Below are 20,040 nucleotides of genomic sequence, written 5' to 3'. Positions count from 1 at the left end.
AATCTTTACATTTCTGTCTACATTGTTTCTTAGTGCATTCCAGGGTCTCCTTGGGATGAGAACTAGGAGGAGGTGGCCTTTAAATCAAGGCCCTGCTCTGATACTGGGGCCTTCTTCACTCACCAAAGATCTACCTCAATCTTTCTCCACCCTCAGTAGATTTACCACTACAGAGAATCAGGTGGCCTTCCTACTCACCTCTACCAGCCTCCCAAGCTTCTCTTCTATCTACAAAATCCAACTAAAGTGTGTGCAGCCTACAGGCACCTCCAGTGATTCCCCCAAACTGGGGAACATTCTTCTAACTTCCCTATTATCCCACTCTACTTCCTCACCACCCTCAGTCTCTGTAGTCACATCTTAATCTTGTCAATGTGTCCTTTTCTATTTCATCTTGTAGCTTCTCAGTCATTCCTAACCTTTCTGACCATATGTTTCCCTAAGTAACATGCACTCAACAACATATCTTCAACTACTAGGTCCAACTGTTCCACAATTAAAACATCTTCCTCCCAGACATGCTCTGCTTCCTCCTGCTTTTCACATCTAGGTTACATGCATCACTACCCTGCTAGCTGTGAGGCTTAGAAATGTCTCTCTCCACTTTCTGCCTGTTGCCCTACTCAGACTTTTAATAATGTGCTCTCAAGTTCATAGACTATGACAATGAATGAACCCATCTCTCCATCCTTCTACAAGTCCCCATCATAGTTCAGAAGCATCTTTGCCCTCTCTCTCCTTATCACCTCTTTGTCTCTTGTCTCTCCAGCCTTCCTTTCCCACAGCTGCCAGAACTCTACTTATAAAATATTCTGATTATACCACAGCCCACTTTTACATTGCCAGTAGCTCCCAGTATCTGCTTGGTAGAATTCAACTTCTACATTTATGAAATAAGTTCAGCTCAGGTGACTTTCTATAAATATATGCCACCTTTCCTCAAAACAGTTTTAAGGATAATTTCATTGTCAGGTATGGGGGTGAAGTAAGAGAATTGAGTTTGAAGACAGTTTGTGATAACTTTATCTCTGCAGGTCAGAAGATACTTTGATCTCTATTGGTTATAAAATTCTAAAAACATAGCAATGATAAAAAGTAAGTCAGCAGCAGCTGAGATGTTTCAATGGGAAAGAGTGCTTGCTGTTCTTCTGGAGGACCCAAGTTTGGTTCCCAACACCCATATCAGGTATCTTACAATCACCTGTAACTCAGCTCTATTGGATCCAACACCCTCTTCTGGCTTCTGTGGACACCTGCACACATGTGACATGCACACACACACAGACACACATATACATACAAATAATTTTTTTAAAGTATAAGTCAATACCAATGTCTTAATTATATAAGGCAATCCTTAACTTTGAGCATGCCATAATGGAGGAGGAGTTGATCATAATTAATGGTTAGGGTATGAGAACATGGAGTGAGGGCTATGTATTTCAGCAGCCTGGGGCAAGTCACATGACTGAGCTTTCAAATGTGTCACCATAACTCTGGAGACAATAGCACCTGCTTTCAAGATACTAAGAAGATTAAAGAAAACATTTAAAAGCTGTCAACACCTGTGGCTGATGCTCCAGACTTCTTTTCTTGTTTTCCATAGAAACAACATTAAACATGATGATTAAGCAGTTTCCAGATGAATTAAATAAAATCCTATTTAACTCATATAAACTTAGTTTGAAAGCCAAGAGGACAGACATAGTCACATTCAGGTCCTGTGGTAACAGGAGAAAAATGCTGTTGCTTCCCACCTTCATAGTAAGCTGGCTCTCGTCAGAGGTATAACATAAAAGGTATGATATTAAACTAGAATAAGGAATACCTCTAGTTAATGGGGTTCTTTGTCAACACTGGAGGGATTGAACTTAGAACCTCACAGTGGACAAATGCTCTATGACTGATCCACATCCAGTTCATACATGGAATGAAAACCATGTAAGAAGCCTCCTCCTTTAAAATGTACTATTATTATTCACCTTCTGTGAATTGCTTTAAAAGGCTGGCACAGAGATTTGTGTGGCATTTTCAAGCAGGCAGCTCTAACTAGATAGAAAACAGGAACTGGCCAGCAAAACAAGCATAGAGAGGGATCTTGAAAACCATGTCTGCAAGGTAAGGCGAGGGAGGGGTGAGAAAGGACCCTCAGTGAAATCTCTTTCCCTTCCCTTTGGTCTCTTGGCAACCCAGATTGAGGAGGGAGGCAGGGAAAATGGCAAAATCCCCAAGAGAAGAGGGAGGCAGGGTCAGAAAGGTGGTGGGAGACCACCAGCTCAGGAACAGGAAATTGCGTGGGCAGAGATGGATGCAGTCATGTCAAGCTCTTTCCTTCACTGTGCCTTCCCCTGTCAGCACAGTTCTGTGATGGGCTCCTGCCCATCCTCAGCCTTGCATACTTGCTTCCTTAAAATACTGCTCTATAACATCACAGAGCATGCATTCCAAAAACACCCCTCAACTCTAAAGCTCCCACACTCAAGAACCAAACAGAATTTGAAATTGCCTCCTAGATCAAGTTCATCTTTTAGGCTGGTAACCAAGGCCTTGAATGTAGCTCAAGCCAGCATGGATGTAGGTCCAGTCAGCATTACCTGACAACTGTATGTGGACTGAAAGGTATGATTAATCTATGAAGGAGGAAGACATGGATATTTGCGAGGAAGAAATTGGTGAGTGAAACTTGCAAGAATCAATTCAACTCCAACCAGGAGGATGAAATAAATATGTGGATCATGAAAGAAGTAGTTTTACCTGGCTTTGAAAGGCATTAAACAGAGAGATAAGTAAAAAACTTCAAATGGAAGAATAATAATAACAAACATACGTTATATGTCCAAACTAGCTTTCTTAGGAAGCTCGGGTGCCTTTCTTTCCCTTGGTGTAGTAAGAGGTAGGCAGTATTGAGTAAAACTTCCTGAGTTTACATCCTAACTCCATCACTTAGTGCCCTGGGAGATCTTGGAAAAGTAGTGTGACCATCTATGCTTTCGGATATCTGTGTGTAAGAATAATGATGGCAATGATCTCAGAGGGCTGTGGTAAGTGTTTACTCATAAAATACCCTGTGGAGTTTGTCTAGTTCATGGTATGCACTCACTGAACAACAGTTTATACTGAGGTATGATAAAGGGAATCTGAACTCATTCATGAAGAACATCAGCACTCCACAGAGTGTCCTGAACTTCAGTCAAAGAACAAAGTGCTTCAGGAGACTCTAGAAAACACAGAAATGACTGAGTCTCATGTAGAAACACCTAAGGCTACTCCGAACCACTTACATTGACAGAAAATGACCTAGGTTACAATACTGGCAACAGAGATTTAAAAGGAAAACAGTATGGGAGATCCTGAAGGCAGAAATGCAAGGCCATTAGCAGCAAAAGCACAGGGCAGTAAAGAGAAAGACCAGAAGAGAATCATTTTACAAAGCTACCAAAGCACCTCGATGTTCAGTCACTCACTGTTTATTCGTGTGTTCTATGACTATCTAGAGTTACAGAGCTTGAGCAAGAATATGAAGACATTCAAGGACCCTGCATTTCTCACTCATCAACTGTTAAGCATTCACAGCCTCTCCGCTCCATAAACTACTCATCTGGTAGCATGGAAATGGATAGTCCAAATAGAAACAGACAAGTCACCATGTGAAATACAACAGTGCCCAAGAATTCCACTAGCTTCAATGGTTAAATGAAGCCACATCTTCCCTGGTAGAATAAGGCTTCAAACTCGATGAAAACAGCACAAATCTACTATGATGAAACCTGAAACAAGGCCATGTTAATTTGGGCTTCTCAAAATTGCCAGAGTGTAGGACACACCCACACTCCACACATGGCCTCTTTTTCTTAATCCTGTTTGCCACTGCCACCCCGAAGGAGGCCCCCATCATCTAGCAGGCAGCACACTCATCAAGCTGTTTTGTTAAGTCTGCTCTCTGAAAGGGTGTAGGCAACATAAAAATCCACAGAACAGAAGACAACTTTCCTCTGCTGATATTATTCACCAATGGAAATCTTACATTCCCCAAGTATAGTACAGAAGTACTGTCTCATCCACTGAGTCCTATAATGCTGACCATATAGCCCTAATTCTTAAAAAAAAAAGTATTAATAATTTATAACTGATGTTTTTGCAAGCTGAAAAGGTTGTTTTAGAGATTCATTTATAAATATGTATAGGAAAAAAAAAACTTTTCTAAAACAGAAAAAGCACCAAGAACTAGGAAACACCACCATCAAATAAAAATAAAACTTAAAGTTATCTAAGTGCTAACAATGGCTATTTCTAAATTTTAAATTTATATTTCTCAAGGACGTTTTTCTTATATTTCTCATATTTTTCAGGTACAAAGTAAGTGCCTTATAGCCTGGAAGGGAGGATTGAAATTTTTTTAAATTTTCTTATACAATTAAAAATAAAAGTAGCCGGGGGAGGTGGAGGGGGGCACGCCTTTAATCCCAGCACTCGGGAGGCAGAGCCAGGAGGCAGATCTCTGTGAGTTGGAGGCCAGCCTGGACTACCAAGTGAGTTCCAGGAAAGGCACAAAGCTACACAGAGAAACCCTGTCTCGAAAAACCAAAAATAAATTAATTAATTAATTAATTAAATAAAATAAAAAATAAAAATAAAAGTAAATAAATATGCTATGCCAAAATATTTCATATAAATCTATTTTATTCATCTATTCAAGAGACATATTTTATCTTTTGCCTTGGAAAACAACTATGCTCCAATAAGATAACGTGGAATTATGGATGAGCCAAAGGACAAAATGCCTTCATGTGAAGGGGCTTATACACTAGCAAGCTGCCTAACCACAGTGTTGTTGGCTTGTGTTTTTTGTTGTTGTTTTTAAAGAAGCTTTGTTAGCTTGACAAAGACTTTTAGTGGGTTTAACATGTAGACTGAGAGAAAGCATATCACCTAATATTTCTCTTGAAAGCCATCGGTTAGGGTTTTAAACAGGAAACATGACAAACACCTTCATTCATTTTTAACCTGCTGGCGGATTTTAGTTGTAGTCCAACCGTTCAGAAGCACCGTTGTCAAACTACGACTGTGCCTCATCGCTCTCACTAACAGACACAGAATACTGGCAAATGTGACCATTCCAAAGTAAAATTAGTGTGACAAGCCACAAGAAGATTAAGAGATAGCAAAACGTTGTGTCCCTAGAGACATGATCCACTAAATGGGACCATTTCTCTCTGCAGCTGGTTAATTCCCACAGAGACAGGCTTTGGGGCTTTTTGCTGACTCGCACATACACTAGATCTGCAGCAGAAACTGGAGAACTGTGGAGTAGGAAAAACTACAGGCCCACTTTCCAGGAGTCCCACGTCTCCAGAGACAGCTCATGAAAGATGTCGGAGATCTACAAACTAAGAGTTGGAAAGATCTGCTTCCTCTACAATCTGTTAAAAATAGACCAATAGGTTTTTGCACAGTATAAATAGCAGCCTGTACTGTAAAGCTAGAGGCTAGAACCGTTTCCAGATTCGAATCTTTAAGTGTCTGAGCCAGATGACTAAGAACCCCCCTAAACTTACCTGGGACCTTGAAACCTCCTCCCTCTGTGGCGAGCTTCTCCCTTCCACGGAGTCAGACGCTGAACCCAGGCCAGATGTTGAAGATAGTGTGGCTTTTGAAGTAGCTGCCTGGTCTTGGGATGGTGATGAAGAAGTGGGCGTGGGGGAGGACATGCTTGCCACATCTTCTCCTATCGCTGCTTCCCTTTCACTGGATGAGCCCCAAACAAACGGGGTGGAGTCAAGCTTTGGGGCACTGGCTTTGACCAAATTCTGTTGAGGTCCCTTGACAACTTCAACATCTCCATTGTACTTCCAGCCAGCATCCATCTAGATAGGAAACATCATTTTAAACCCGATACCCTGCTAGCCTTAGGTTGACTTTCTTTTTCCTTTAAGAAAATTTTTATTCATTTTTACATACCAACCACAGATACCCCTCTCTTCCCTCTTCCCACCCGCCCAAGTCTCCCCCCACCCAAACCCAGTCCCCATTCCCTCCTCTGAGAAGGGAAGGCCTCCTGTGGGGAGTCAGCAGAGCCTGGCACATTCCCTTGAGGCAGGTCTAAGCCCCTCCCCCTGCGTCAAGGCTGTGCAAGGTGTCCCACCATAGGTAATTTGCCTCCAAAAAGCCAGCTCATTCACCAAGGATGGGTCCTGATCCTACTGTCAGTCGGCCCCTTAAGCAGACCAAGCTACACAACTGTCTCACTTATGCAGAGGGCCTAGTCCAGTCCCATGGAGGCTCCACAGCTGTTGGTCTAAAGTACGTGAGTTCCCACTAGCTTGGTTTGGTTGTCTCTGTAGGTTTCCCCATCATGATCTTTTAAAAGCATAACTATTGGTATTTGAAAGCCACTAAAGTAAGATATACCTGCCACAGAAAAGTAACTATTGTCAAAGCTTGGAGTGCATTCCTTCACACTAACAAACATGCACCAGCATAGCAACTTGTTCTAATAAAAGCATTATTATGTATAGTTTCCTAAAACCTGTTTTGTTTGTATCACTCCAGGTCAATGGATACAACTCCAGACTAGGTCTTTCAATGGCTGGAAACCCCACAGTGTGGCTATCAATCATTTATTCATTTGATAGATAATTAAATTGTTAAAAGCTATCCATCATCCCCCAAAAACACTACAATCAATTCCCTTTATAAATGGAGCCTTAATTTTAGAGCCCAGATGTTACAGAAACTCACTGGCCCAGAGGTTTTATATATGAAGTATCTGCCATTTCTACAGAGAAAACAGCAGCCTTGTACTCACGGGTAGAAGGACACCTGTAACAGCCTCCTCAACAATAAACAGCTTCAGCATTTAAAATATTTGTCGGTCAGAGGGGTGGAAAGTTGTTTACTTAATTCTCAGGCTAACAAGGCTAAACATGCCTCTCTGTTTTTTCATTGCATTCCTCCACACTGAACTGGCTGGCTCACGTGTTAAATCTATTTCTAGTGTTTATCGTTCTCTTACCAAATTATAAAAGTACTTCAGCCAGGCAGTGGTAGGACACGCCCTTAATCCCAGCACTCAGGAGGCAGAGGTAGGTGGATCTCTGAGTTCAAGGCCAGCCTGGGCTACAGAGTGAGTTCCAGGAAAGGCACCAAAGCTACACAGAGAAACCCTGTCTCGAAAAAAAACTAAATAATTAAGTAATTAATAAAAGTACTTCACATCTTAGAAATGTCAACCCTTTATCTGCAATGTAGTTTAATAATAACTGTGACTCAAATCATCCTATGGCAATAGTGCCTGCCATACAAGTTTAATATTTTTATTATCAAATAGGTCTATATTTTCCTTAACAGGATGGTTGGGGATTCCTGGCTGATTTAGGTAGGCTTCTTTCACCTCAAATACAACTTCTTAAGCCATATTTCTCATTTTTGTCAAGACTCTAAACTCTTAAAGTCTATCTAAGTGGGCAGAACTAACAGGAACATGAACATTAAATATTCAGACCACATTGCTTCATTTACATAATTCAATCTAATACGTCCCACACGTGCTGAATCCCATTAGAGATACAAACAGACATATTTCAACAAAAGTATACTCAAGCATCAAGTTCTGAGGTAGGAAGGAAGAATATGACAAAACCTTACGTATACAACCCTGAAAACATTTAAGATGAGCCTTAAAAAACTGCTATATCATAGGTTGAGGAAAAAAAAAAAAGAGCTGACTGCTGGCAATTTCATACTGTTCAACCTAAAACTTTAGAAGAGCTACAGGCAAAGACATGGCAAGAAAAAAATAAATAAATGTTCTGTCTCAAAATGTCTCTTATTTGTTCTTTAAAGTTTAATCACCCCTGTTTTTATTAGATCAAAATTGTCATGAAAGGGGTGTGTGTGTGTGTGTGTGTGTGTGTGTGTGTGTGTGTGTGTGTGTGTGTGTATTCTACATTCTACACATACACATCCCGTATCTATGTCCAACCCAGCTTCTGCTCAAGCTCCCGACTCATTGCTCTTGGGAACAGACTAAATGAACCTGAGGCATTTTTACCGTGTAGGATCTGGGCAGTGATGAGATTCCCCTTGACTGCGTGCCAAAAGGTCTCGCTGTGACCACAGATGTTAACCTGGCTGTATCGGCTTTCTGGTAACTTCTAGGGAGAGAAGCTGAAACCCGAGTCGACTCGACTCTTGTACTCGGCGACTGCTGTAAAGAGAGCGAGACTGGACGCTGTGCTACCGAAGATAAGGAGACCTGGTGCGGTTCTGCAGAAGACAAGGACGCCTGGTGCGGTGCTCCCGCAGACAAAGCGGCCGGCTGCTGCTCTTCAGGAATATGAGAAGGAAGCTGAATCTCAGCAGCTGCACTGTCCGGTCTATTTTCAAAAGTTGTGGAATCTTCTTTGGGCGTCTCGGCAGGATAAGGTGTTGCCTTGACTTCCAGTCTCTCAGTCTGGTAGCTGGTTTCTGAGAGCATCACTGTAGGAACGAGCACTTCATCATCCAGGGCGTCATCAGAGGAATACATACTCCTTATAGAATTCTGATTTCGAGACTCCCTGAAGCAAAGAAAAATGCGTCATTACGACAGAGTTAGGCATTTGATCCCAGAAGGGATAAGATGATAACTAATATGTGAGTCGTTATTCACTGAACACAATAATCAGTACAACACTAACAGGTGATGATGCATCGTTTTGAAGTATCAGCTAAGAGATTGACCTGACCTTTTGTTAAAGAGACTCTCAAATGGATATTTTTAATCATAAAAGACTTTAATAACAAAATAACGAAAACGTGAGATTATCCTCAGGGTTTTAGCCACAAACTTAAGTCTTCCAAGATCGAAATGCTTTAAATGGCTGGCCATCAATCTGAATCTACCAAGTTCGTTATAAAAAATGTATAATGTATTGGTAAAAAATAATAGTACAAAAGACTCGGGCTTTTATAGAGAGCCAGTTGGTTCATGGAGCTTGACAGAATCCCCATGGGCAATTATAATAGATTCAAGGTTATTATCCATCCTTACAGAGCTGATGAACCAGTTTGTGGGGAGTCCCTACCTCCCTAGCTAACTGCTGTATTGAAGTGAATGAAACTCTTCAGCAATGGCATTTCGGACACAAAGGAGCTTTGTCTAACTTCACCTGCCAGCATATTTCCTTTGCGACATTATTTTTAAAGCAATATTTGCTTTCTCTCTGATCTATCCATCTCCTCCAGGTCCACACAGTTAAGTACTCACATGAAAGTTTAAATTTCACTTTTATCCTGCTATTTCAACACAAAGAATAAACCCACACATCCACGCTTGCATAGACTTCCTTTAAGTATAATTTATTCCCTACCAGTAAAATTTAACAAAGATCTGTTATAGTTCATAAAATTCATTTAAAGGTAAAAGTTGGTTTTATTTGACTACTCGATGCTCTACTCTGTTAAGCTCTCTTTAAAAGGAGAAAAACCAGTGGGGGTTTATTTTGTTTTGTTTGGTTTTGGTGTCACATACAGTGAATAACCCCTCCTCCTACAGAAGAGCACACAGTGTGAGACAAAGAAAGAACACTACTCACCAATTCTAAGTAATAGTTTTTTGTTAATCCAGATCTCTAGCTCAGCAATATTGTTTCAGTGCTTCAGAACAAAACCCTGGCTGCTTCGGTACATACGTGTTTACAGTTTAAAATTGGTCACCACATATCCCACTGCATGCAGAGCCTCCATTTCTGACACGGGGATCTCCAAACACGAGGAGGGTCCAGCCCCTTACCTGTCCTGCAGCATTTCCCTAAACGTCTTGGAGCTTCGGTCAGACTTCTCAAGTGCCTGCTTTTCAATCTCTTCTCTCTCCTCCTTTTTCTTCTGCAGATCCGAAGTGTAACTCTTCCGACGACTTTTCCATTTTGCAAGGTCCTGACAAGAAATCACACCAGCCCGGTCATACCTGAATTTCTACACACCCTTTCCTCACAGCAGCGAGAACATGCTGGAGTATCCTGTTACACCACTGCAAATGCTCACTCCCACTTGTGCCAAGATGCCCTAATTTTGCTTTTTATAGCCAGTGTTTCTGCACCAAGCCTTTATTTCATGTGCCTGCTAGAAAACCCTGACCTAATAAGAGTTCCCACTTTTGTTATCCATGAAAGTATCACATCAATGTCCATTTCCCAAAGAATGCTACATGCTTGCAATTAAGTACTAAATCAGATTGATCAGGAAGTATCTCAAACTCAATTTCATAGCACTCCAAACCCAATTCACAGGCTTGCTATGAGAGGGACAGAAATGTCCCTGTAACAGTCCAGTTCAAGTAAATGGTCTATCTTATTAATATCTAGTTTAATCCCCAGAAACACACAAATGCCTAAGATGTGCTTCCCCTCAACAAGGTAGACTATGCATAGAGGTCAATGCCTAGTGGACAGGTCTTCTGAGAAGAATGAGGGGCCTAAAGGAAAGTCAGTTCTACCTACAGAAGAGAAGATCACAAATCACATTGGACTGCCCATGATTTCAGAGAATATAGTCCACCTGGGAGAGAACAGGGAACATCATATACGCACAAGCTCATACTTGTTTCCCACATCTCCAGAAACGTGTTCTAAATCAGCCTGGATAATCTATCTAGTGCAGGTATTACCTAGTTACATAAGCTGGTTGTGACACCAAGCGTTTGAAGGCGTTTTGAATACTACAAATATTTCTCCATTTCCAAATCAGAGAAATACCATACTAAGGATTCCAAGAGAAATCTCAGTCCAAAGGGAAGTATACCAAAGGTCTCAGACCAAACCAGACCTCACCCAGGGCTTAGAAAGCAAGTCTGCCTACTAAACTTTGGGGACAGACAGGACCAATCCTGCTTTTCAAACTACTTTAAACCAATCTCAAACCAAAAGAAATCGTGTCCAAAATATTCATTTGCTCTCACCTAATGGGTAGCCCACTTTGATAATGATTTTCTTACCAAAAAAACTCATTGTGTATTTCAGCAAAGTAACACTTAATTCTTTACTGGTTTTTACAGGGATTGGGGATGAAGTTAGAGCATCACGCACATGTTATGACACCGAGCCCTATGTGTTGTTTCTTGATCATTCAACTAAGTTTCATACAAGAGGGCACTGAAGTTTAGGAATGTAATAGCTTTGGACATTAAGACTGGCTTTCTCCAGTGCTTTTGCTCACGCTGTCACTCAGCTCTCTTACCAAGAAGCTGTGCTCCAACTTCTATGGGCTTAGGAGTGTGGTGTGTCTATTACAGTTCCTTACACTCCCACAGCTTATAATAATCACTATAGTCAACTAAAAGGCTTATACTTTCTTCTTTAAGATTCAGGATAAAGGTTAAGTCTACAAACACTTGGATATGCCAGCTCTCCTGAAACAGTTATTTTGAATCACATTAGATACTGACTTCAGCCAAAATATTACTCTGAGTTGTATTTCATCCCAATCTCCAAGTAGTAAGTTTGAGAACTGTTCACCTCTCCCCACTCATGCCAAGATCTGAGCAATCCTGTTCCCTTGAGATCTCAATCTTGATCAATGCTGTTTTTCTAGCAGAGGTATAATTAGTAGTCAGACCCCACTCTCCCATATAAGCAAGTGTACTATCCTGCTAGGCAGGAACTTCCCACTCTTTGAGCACTCATGGTCTCTTAGAAGATAAGCATGCTTCTATATTCTCACAATGCTCTATAAAACATATAACAGTACTTTGTGTTTAATGTGTATAACATTTTCTATTGTACCGAATGCTAAAACACCAAGGAAAATTGTCTCTTAAGTATGTTGACTTCCTTAAGAGAAGCAAGAAGGGCACCATGCTCCCCCTCCCTCCCAGCTCTAGAATACTCACATCCTGCCATTTCTGATCTTGTTCTTTCAGTTGGGATTTTATTTTCTGCATCTCCTCGTACCGCAGCTGACGCAGGTTCTGAACATCCTCTGCACTGACATCACTCATGGACTTGCTCCTGTCACAAAAAAACGCCTACAATCACAAAGGTTCTCGTGGCTGGCCTGAGGGTTCACATGAAGACTGGGCTTGTATTTAGAAATTCCACCTAAATATCTTCTGCCCTACCCAGATGCTTTAGTGATAGTGTCCCTGAAATAGCACGACACAGATAAATGGTGTTTTTCCAAAGCACAGAAACGAGAGCCTGGCATTCAACTCAGGTGTGAGATGCTTTTTTTTCTATAAAATGATCAAAGTAACCTTGAACAGTTCTAAAAATAATAATGTGGTACTTATATTTAGAGGAGTCAACTGTAAGATTATCTTGAAGGGGTCACTAATACCACCTATCTGAATTTGACTATGTTCCCTCAAAGATAACCTAGTAAAGTTTGGCTGTTTTTGCTCGGCATTTGCTAAATAATTGAGTGACTACCTGATATTTTCTCCTCAAGTTCAACACCATGAAAAGATGTGCTGTGTCTTCTCAACGATTCTCTGAGATCTACTGTACCAGTGTGCAGCTGGATGGACTCTCAGGCGACCACAGGTGGTTTCCCACAGCCTGTCAGAACCACCCTCAGCTACCCTCACCTTCCTAAAGGCAGTGCTCATAGGCTAATTTGCACCCCTGTACATGAACATGTGCAATCAGGAAATGAAGCCAGAGTGGGGCTTTCAAACCGTGTTTCCCCATTACTGTTACATATTTTAAAGGCCATCCTAAAAACTGTTCTCTTCTAATAGGCTTCAGACTCTCAAAGAGTTTACAGTTGCTTCTCAGCAGTAAAGAGATTGATTCACTTAAGTTAGTGACTGAGTTGTGATATGACTACTACCTCTGTGTAGACTGCATGCGTGAAAAAGACCTCCCAGGAAGTCAGGGGTCAGGTCAGAACTGAGAGCAGTAAGACAGTGAGAGTGACAGAGTTTCAGAGGTGGGCTAGATGAAATGTTTTTTCCTATTGTCCTTCTGAGTTCATTGCATTGTAATTAACCATATTGTACATTACATTATATCCTTGGGCACCTACGTTTCGCATTCTTCCCAGTCCTGCTATCACATCTCTCTCTCTCTCTCTCTCTCTCTCTCTCTCTCTCTCTCTCTCTCTCTCTCTCAGGAATGCAATTGTAACTACCATGCAAATGACTCTGGAGGCTACAGCCTAAGACATGCCCCTCTTTGACTCATTTCCAATTCCCTGTGAATAGGCATTTATTCTTGAATATACCCCTAGGTACCTCAACTGAAAAGGGACCTGCTGAAATGCTATCTGAAAAGGTTTTTTTTTTTTTAAACTGCACCTCACTAAACATGATGGGATTGTTAGTGTAGCCAATCTCAAGCCTGCTTTTCCTCTGTGGGGGTTAATGGTGGTACCTGCCCTCAATCATCCACATTTGAAACCTAAGAACCACTTTTTGCTTTTGTTTCTTCTCCTCATTTTCAATTAGATAGCTTCTTGTTTAATGCCGCTTTCTTTCCATCCTGATTGCCATCAGTCTAGATCAAGGCACAGGCAACCCTCCTCTGGATTTCCAAAAGAGCTGCTTAAATTATCATCAAAGAAGGCTTTCCTCAAATGCTCCCAGTGCCTCTCTGCCTTTTAAAATACCCCTCAAAATCATGACTAGGCTCACTCCACTGTTACCTGCTCACCATCTGTCTTCCTCAGTTCAGGGAAGGTCAATTCCATCCTTCCACAGTTGGGACCAAAAAGCTTGGAGTCACCGCGGTTCCCCTTTCTCTTGAAACACTTATTCCATCCATAATTCCTCTGCTCTCTATTTCTAGGATCCGACCATTTCTCACCTCTTCCTCATCATTATACTAATCTATACCATCATATCATCCACTTAAAGATTCCCAAAGATCTCCCTGCTTCTACATGCTCCCTGCTCAACATGCTCAACAGAGCAGCTGGAGAGGCTTTTTTAAGTGTGAGCTTGGTCACAACTCAGCCAACCCTAGACTTGAGCTTCTTCCCATCAAAATTCTAAGTAAATTCTTCAAAGACCTGTATGGTCTGGCATGATCTGGTCCCTTCTTGCCTCTCTGCACTCATTTGTAACACTGTGTCCTGGTCTCACTCACCTTCTGCCAAGTGACTGTCTTGCGCATGCTCACACCTCTTCTGCCCTTGCTCTTCAAGCTGCCCTAATACTTCTCATCCAGCTAGACAGCCATGTGACTTCTCTTCCAAGTATCTGCTTAAATGTTATTCAGTGTCTCCTTCTCTTTCCATCCTACAAGAGCCTGCAAATGTATCTCTGGGCCAATCCCACCCTAACCCTCTCTCCTTGAACATTTATTGGCATCTAAGACATTCTTACTTCCCTATTGCCTGCTGAGTCCTATAAGATGATCAGGAATTACCTATGTTTGCTGATATATCACTAGGCTTAAAACAAAGGCCAGCACATAGTGAGTACCCCATAAATATATCCAATCAATGATCTACATAGCTTTCTACCACTTGCATACAGTCTTTGTGGCTATTCCATGTGAAAGTGAACTGCCTCTTCTCTCACCTGCTCTCATATGTTGGCTATAGTATTCTTCATGATACTAATCCTTGGCTCCATCTTATGTAGTATGTACAAGCATACCTAGATCATCTCTCTCACAAACCATATGCTTCTTGGAAAGAAAACATTAGCACAGTACTGTGCCTGCAGATACACTCACTTAGTATCTGTACTAAAAATGAGGTTAGCTGGAGCACAGTAATCAAACATGAAAACTCTGAATTGACTCTGAGGGAAAGCATAACTGCTCTCCAAAGTTTTATAGCATAGATGGAGTATGGAATTAGTTACATATAAAATTATGACTATAGAAAAATATATGAACCTACACGTGTATCATATACCTCTCACTATGTATAACTACATACCAAATTAGATCGTGTGGATTTGAGAATATAAACTGACTGATGTCATGCCTACCAGGAAAGAGGCTTTTTGAGTTAAAAAAAATATATTCAGTAAGAAATGGGAAGGAAATGTGCATATCCAAGACATGAAGGAAGGTTGGACATGCAACCCACGAAGCTGCACAACTGCAAAGCAAAAATAAAACACTAATTTATACTCCACTAATCATTTTGTGGGTAGAAAGCTGAATCACTGGTACTAATCCAGAACCTTCTGTGGCTTCTGGTCTTACTCTCTTCCTCCTCCTGGGCTGGGAAGCATCACTACGCACTTTCCCACATAATGTGCCAGTCAAAGGTAAGACAGCCTCTCTCCCCTAGTGCCTGAGTGCTGAGCTAAGCCTAGCAGCCCAGAGGCACACAGAATGAACAAAGTGAGCCAAACATGGGCTCAAGTAGAAAAGTCTTTTTATAGGTAAGGATGTGAGCACAGTTTGTTCCTGGGGTGTGTAAAGTTACCCCCTTTAAAGCAGGGAGTACATGCCATAGTAGTCTCCATAGAGTCCAGCGAGAGACAAGAAGTGAGAGCGCCAGACCCAGCTGTAACATAGGCTTTCACCCACTGAACACACATCAGTTCCCATCTCACAGCCTTGGCTCCTCACCCACTAAGTTATGATAACTAAGTAAGGCTGTGCTGATACACTTCTTAAAAATCTGGTGCCATAGACTACTCCTTATTAAGGCAGATGGAACCGAATGGAAACTCGTAGGTACTAACTCTATCAACTGCTTTCAAGTTAGAAAGGTTGCCCCAGACCGCACAGATAAAATCTAGAACTTCTAGAATACAAAGATGAAGTCTTTCTTTCTTTATCAGCATTAACCACATGACATTAAAGTCCCAGGAGTTCCTTGAGTAGCAACAGCACTGCCAGGCAGTCTCCGTGAGGTGCCTCATGAGGCACAGCCCCGGTCTGGTTCTACTACTTGAAAGCCTCCATCCTTGGGAAAGCTACAATCTCTGTCTACGGAATGCAGATAACACCTGCCTGTCTGCCTCACAGAACTGAGATAAGCACCGAAGAAAGCATCCAGGAAATTGCAAAGGACATGCCCAGCACGGACATGCCCAGGTAAGCCACATCATTCTCTTAGAACTGCCTGCTACAATTGGCTATATTTCCTTATTCTGAAGGCTCTAATTGACAACTTCATTTGTATTTCCATCCCAAAAATGCAGGTGGAACAAGCATCTTGCCTTTTCAATTAATTTAATAGTATTGGGGAAGGACAGGAAGACGCTTAGGAAGGAATCACTTGTAAATCACTAAATAAAATTCTGCTCTTCCTTTCCTTGTACATACAGTGCATCTGACACTTTCAGCTGGGAATAAGGAATATTATCCTAAAATCCAGCTTCAGTACACTTACAGATGAGTGTCTATAGCTGTGGTTCTCAACCTTCCTAACGCTGCAACCCTTTAACACAGGTCCTCACGTTGTGACGGCTTCCAACCATAAAGTTATCTTTGACACTACTTTGTAACTGTAATTTTGCTACTGTTATGAACTGTAATGTTAATATCTAAGTCTGCTGAAAGTCTTAGGCGACCCCTGTGAAAACGTCATTCAACCCCCAAAGGAGTCACAACCCACAGTTGAGAACCACGGGTCTATAGCAGAAAGAGTCCAGAGCCAATATAAGACACTTTTTCCTAAATATAAATTTACTCAAAGCCTTGGGTAGCAAACAGAAATTCAAAAACAGTAAGGTAAGAATCTCTGCCTTTGAAAGCATTATAAATATGTTAATTTATCTAATTGTATATATTTTTCATTAGATACTTTAGGATTTTGTGAACAATAACTGTTAAAACCTGTATGAAACATTTTGAAATTACCATCAAGTAGAACAAGAGAACGTAAGAAAGAATTTTCATTTGTAGATTTACCTACTTACTTGGGTTTCTCAACACCAACACTATTAGCATTTCAGCCTGAAAATCATTTGCTATAGAGAACTATCCTGGGTGTTGTAGGACACACACAAAGCACGAATGTAAATAACATACACACTTGACTGTAATGTGAGAAGTATTCTAGATATAACTAGATGCCACCTGGGGTGAAAAAGAAGATCTGCAGAAAATAACCCTGGTCAACTTGTCTCCCTTTTTGCCTGCCTTGATATGTCCTGATAATCCTACAAAATCATTTGGTCAAGCCCTATGAGGAAAACATAGCTGCCTTTAGTTGTCTTTGACTGCCAAATTCACATGTGATTGGCATTCATTTCCTTGTGATACGGATAGTGGGTTCACTAGTTACCACACTACAAGATTGTTGATATTCTTGCAAACCGTCAGTACCAAGCTTATATCAGACACGACCAATTCCCAAACTTCATAGCACCACACAAATGGAAATTCACGCAACACAGAGGTGCACATGTGAGAACTGGCAGCCACACAGAAAGCTTCTTAATCGACATAATGTGTTACATGCCAACTAAAGCTTAGTAAAACACTTCCATAGCATGCACAAGCACCAAAAGCCACATAAAATGCAAGCCAGAACTTCATAAGCAAAGAACAAAAACAAAATACCACGTATTTCTCTACAAATTGGTCTTTACCACAAAGAAATAGTCACATGATGGGCAGTTAGTTTTTAATTACAAGATATCAAACAGTACTGATTTTCCACTATATTATTTTTGGAGGAAGTTCACCCAGCATAAATGTGAAATTAGTTGTACATTAAACTCTTATAAGTAATTCAATTTTAATTTATATTTTAATCTCACTGTAGGAAATCAATGTAAGAAATAAATCTATACCTGCTGGTAAACAGAGCAGCATTTTCTAAGATACATTAAGTCCCATTATCTAACAAGTCATGTATTATTCATTAGTCTCAATTAACAGATTATGTTGCTTTATTCATGTAGTTACCTTAGCACTACATTGCATGAAGATTTTTTTAAATAGCCTTTTAAAGCAAACACTGTGTTATCCAAATAACCAAACAACTACTTGGAATTGTCTAGTAGAAGCCTTTGCTGCTGACTGTTGTGGATTAGAAAAATTCCTCAGCATTTTGAGGTTGAATAATTAAGTTTTCTTTTTTTTATTGGTGTTTGTGGTTAGGGTGGTCCAGAGTGCTGGGGAATGAGCCTACAGCCTCAGGCAAGCTAGGCACTAATTCAATCATTGCCAGGGGTAATTCAAATCACATAACAACCCTACACTAAGGAAAAACAGGTAGGGGCACATCAGAGAGGTAGTTAGTTATGTGTTTACATGCCCCAAGTACTTAAGACTCTTGGTACCTGCACCCCTTTTAGGAAAACTGTTCCAGAGATGTGTTTATGCTACAAAGTCAAATGTGATTACAAATGAAAATTCCTCATGAAAGTTGTTCAAAATGCTTGAAGCCTCAAGGAGCTTTTAAATCAAGTTTTAAATCAACAGCTTTCCTACGACAAGTTGATGAACAGATATTGAAGTATTATACCAAAGACTGACTTCTTCACCCTCACAGATGAGACCCTGTGTGTCTCACAAAGCTGTTGTATGAGGAAGAGACAATGTGCCTTCACATGCCACACTGGAAGGAGTAATTGTAATGGCTGCCCATCACTCAATCATATCTTTGGTATCTAGAGTTGTCATAGTGAATTTTGTCATCATCTTGGTAGCTTCTAAAATTTCTAAACTACTGAAATTATTAAAAACTCTTAAAATTAGAGATTCTGAGCAATGAGATAAAACATAGTAAGGGGAAGATACTCAACTCCTGAGGCTGATTAAAATATTGGGTATTTTCAATTCTCTCTCTCTTCCTTAAAAACTATTACCAATAAATTTCACAGTTACTAAAAGCCTAGTGATGTTGCATTGAAAATGAATGACTTAGTTTAAAATAGTCTAGAAATGGAAAAAGTTGAGAAAGTTAGTTTTATATTACATAGTCATGTTTACCTAATGAATATTAAATACTAGTAGACAAAACCCGGGAAATAATTTAAATATAGTTCTTGTAACAACATTGGAAACTACCAAGATTATTTTTTATAATTGTGAAAGCCTAGTTTGTTCTTTATAGGCAATCATGTTACAATTAACTTTCTACCCTAATCAAGAACCTTGAAAATATTTCCCAAAACTATTAACCATCCCCACTAACAAAGCTCCTCATAAGCTAAGTACATGAATTATGCAAGCTACATGAATTCTTACACTAAGCAAGCAGTGATGTCCTTTCCTATCACAGACTTTCTAAAACACAGTTTGTGGGAGGAAGACCTTCAACAGCTAGAAACCAGAAGCTTAGTGTATTTTAGGAATCAAATACCAAAATGAACATCCTCTTAGGCCCTTGTTACTTTCAATCATTAAATGAAAAGGAAAAAAAAAAGGATGGAGTTAAATTTTAATACAGCAAAAACTATTGCTTTACATAACAGTTCATGCATTGGTCATTTAGATAAAAAAGTATTACTATGAGTTTGCAACATTAATACAAAGTAAACAAAAGCCCCATGCACTGCACATAGCACCCCATTTAGTAACATGCCAGGACACAGTGCAGTAAGTTACAGAAGAGACAAACAAATATGTGGATTTATTTTTAACGTGAACCATAAAACTTACCCATTCTCACCATAAATCTTTTGAAAGAGTCTAAGAAACCAAAAAACCAAAGATTAAAAAGGGTCACTCTCTCCAGCTATGGTAGTTTCTAAGCATTCAATATTTTTAACTTGAGTCTAACTGGAAATGGGCGAATCTGAACAAGTTGGTCCTTACCCACTTCTTAACATTTCAAGTTTTAATCTCCTAAACTCAGGTAAATAATATCAACATTTTCTTGATTTATTCTGAGCCAACAATTCATAAGACAAGGTCTCCTCTTGCCAGGACTTGAGTAGATTTAGGGCCACTCACTGTATTCAACCTAGTCAAATTTGCCCATTCCCAACTTAGAGTGAACAGAACAGCTGTCGGAAGGCTGCATGGCTTATGTTACCGAAACGGTCACCACTACAAACAGTCTGACAGACTCATGCATTTTAACGGTGCTTGCACTGAACATTATAAATAAAAATGCTATAAATTGATTGGGAAACCTAGATTGACAACAAAAATCAAGTTAAATGAAATCTGCAGTGATATATTTTAGGAAAATATT

General features: G+C 40.3%; 1 protein-coding gene across 4 annotated transcripts in view; it reads right to left on the bottom strand.

Moving 5' to 3' along the window:
- The window catches only part of Lmo7 (LIM domain 7), a 214,716-nt gene that overhangs the window by 26,521 nt on the left and 168,155 nt on the right, over nt 1–20,040 (bottom strand). For all 4 annotated transcript variants that reach the window (XM_036199233.1, XM_036199235.1, XM_036199234.1 and 1 more), the window contains 5 exons: nt 19,503–19,532; nt 11,867–11,984; nt 9,773–9,915; nt 8,051–8,558; nt 5,556–5,864 (listed from right to left, as the gene is read on the bottom strand). In XM_036199233.1, the coding sequence (XP_036055126.1) occupies nt 5,556–5,864; nt 8,051–8,558; nt 9,773–9,915; nt 11,867–11,984; nt 19,503–19,532 (1,108 nt within the window). The remainder of the gene's footprint in view (nt 1–5,555; nt 5,865–8,050; nt 8,559–9,772; nt 9,916–11,866; nt 11,985–19,502; nt 19,533–20,040) is intronic.

Source organism: Onychomys torridus, chromosome 9, assembly GCF_903995425.1.
Source record: "Onychomys torridus chromosome 9, mOncTor1.1, whole genome shotgun sequence".
In the NCBI taxonomy this organism is placed as follows: Eukaryota; Metazoa; Chordata; class Mammalia; order Rodentia; family Cricetidae; genus Onychomys; species Onychomys torridus.
This window is presented reverse-complemented; position numbering and strand designations above follow the sequence as displayed.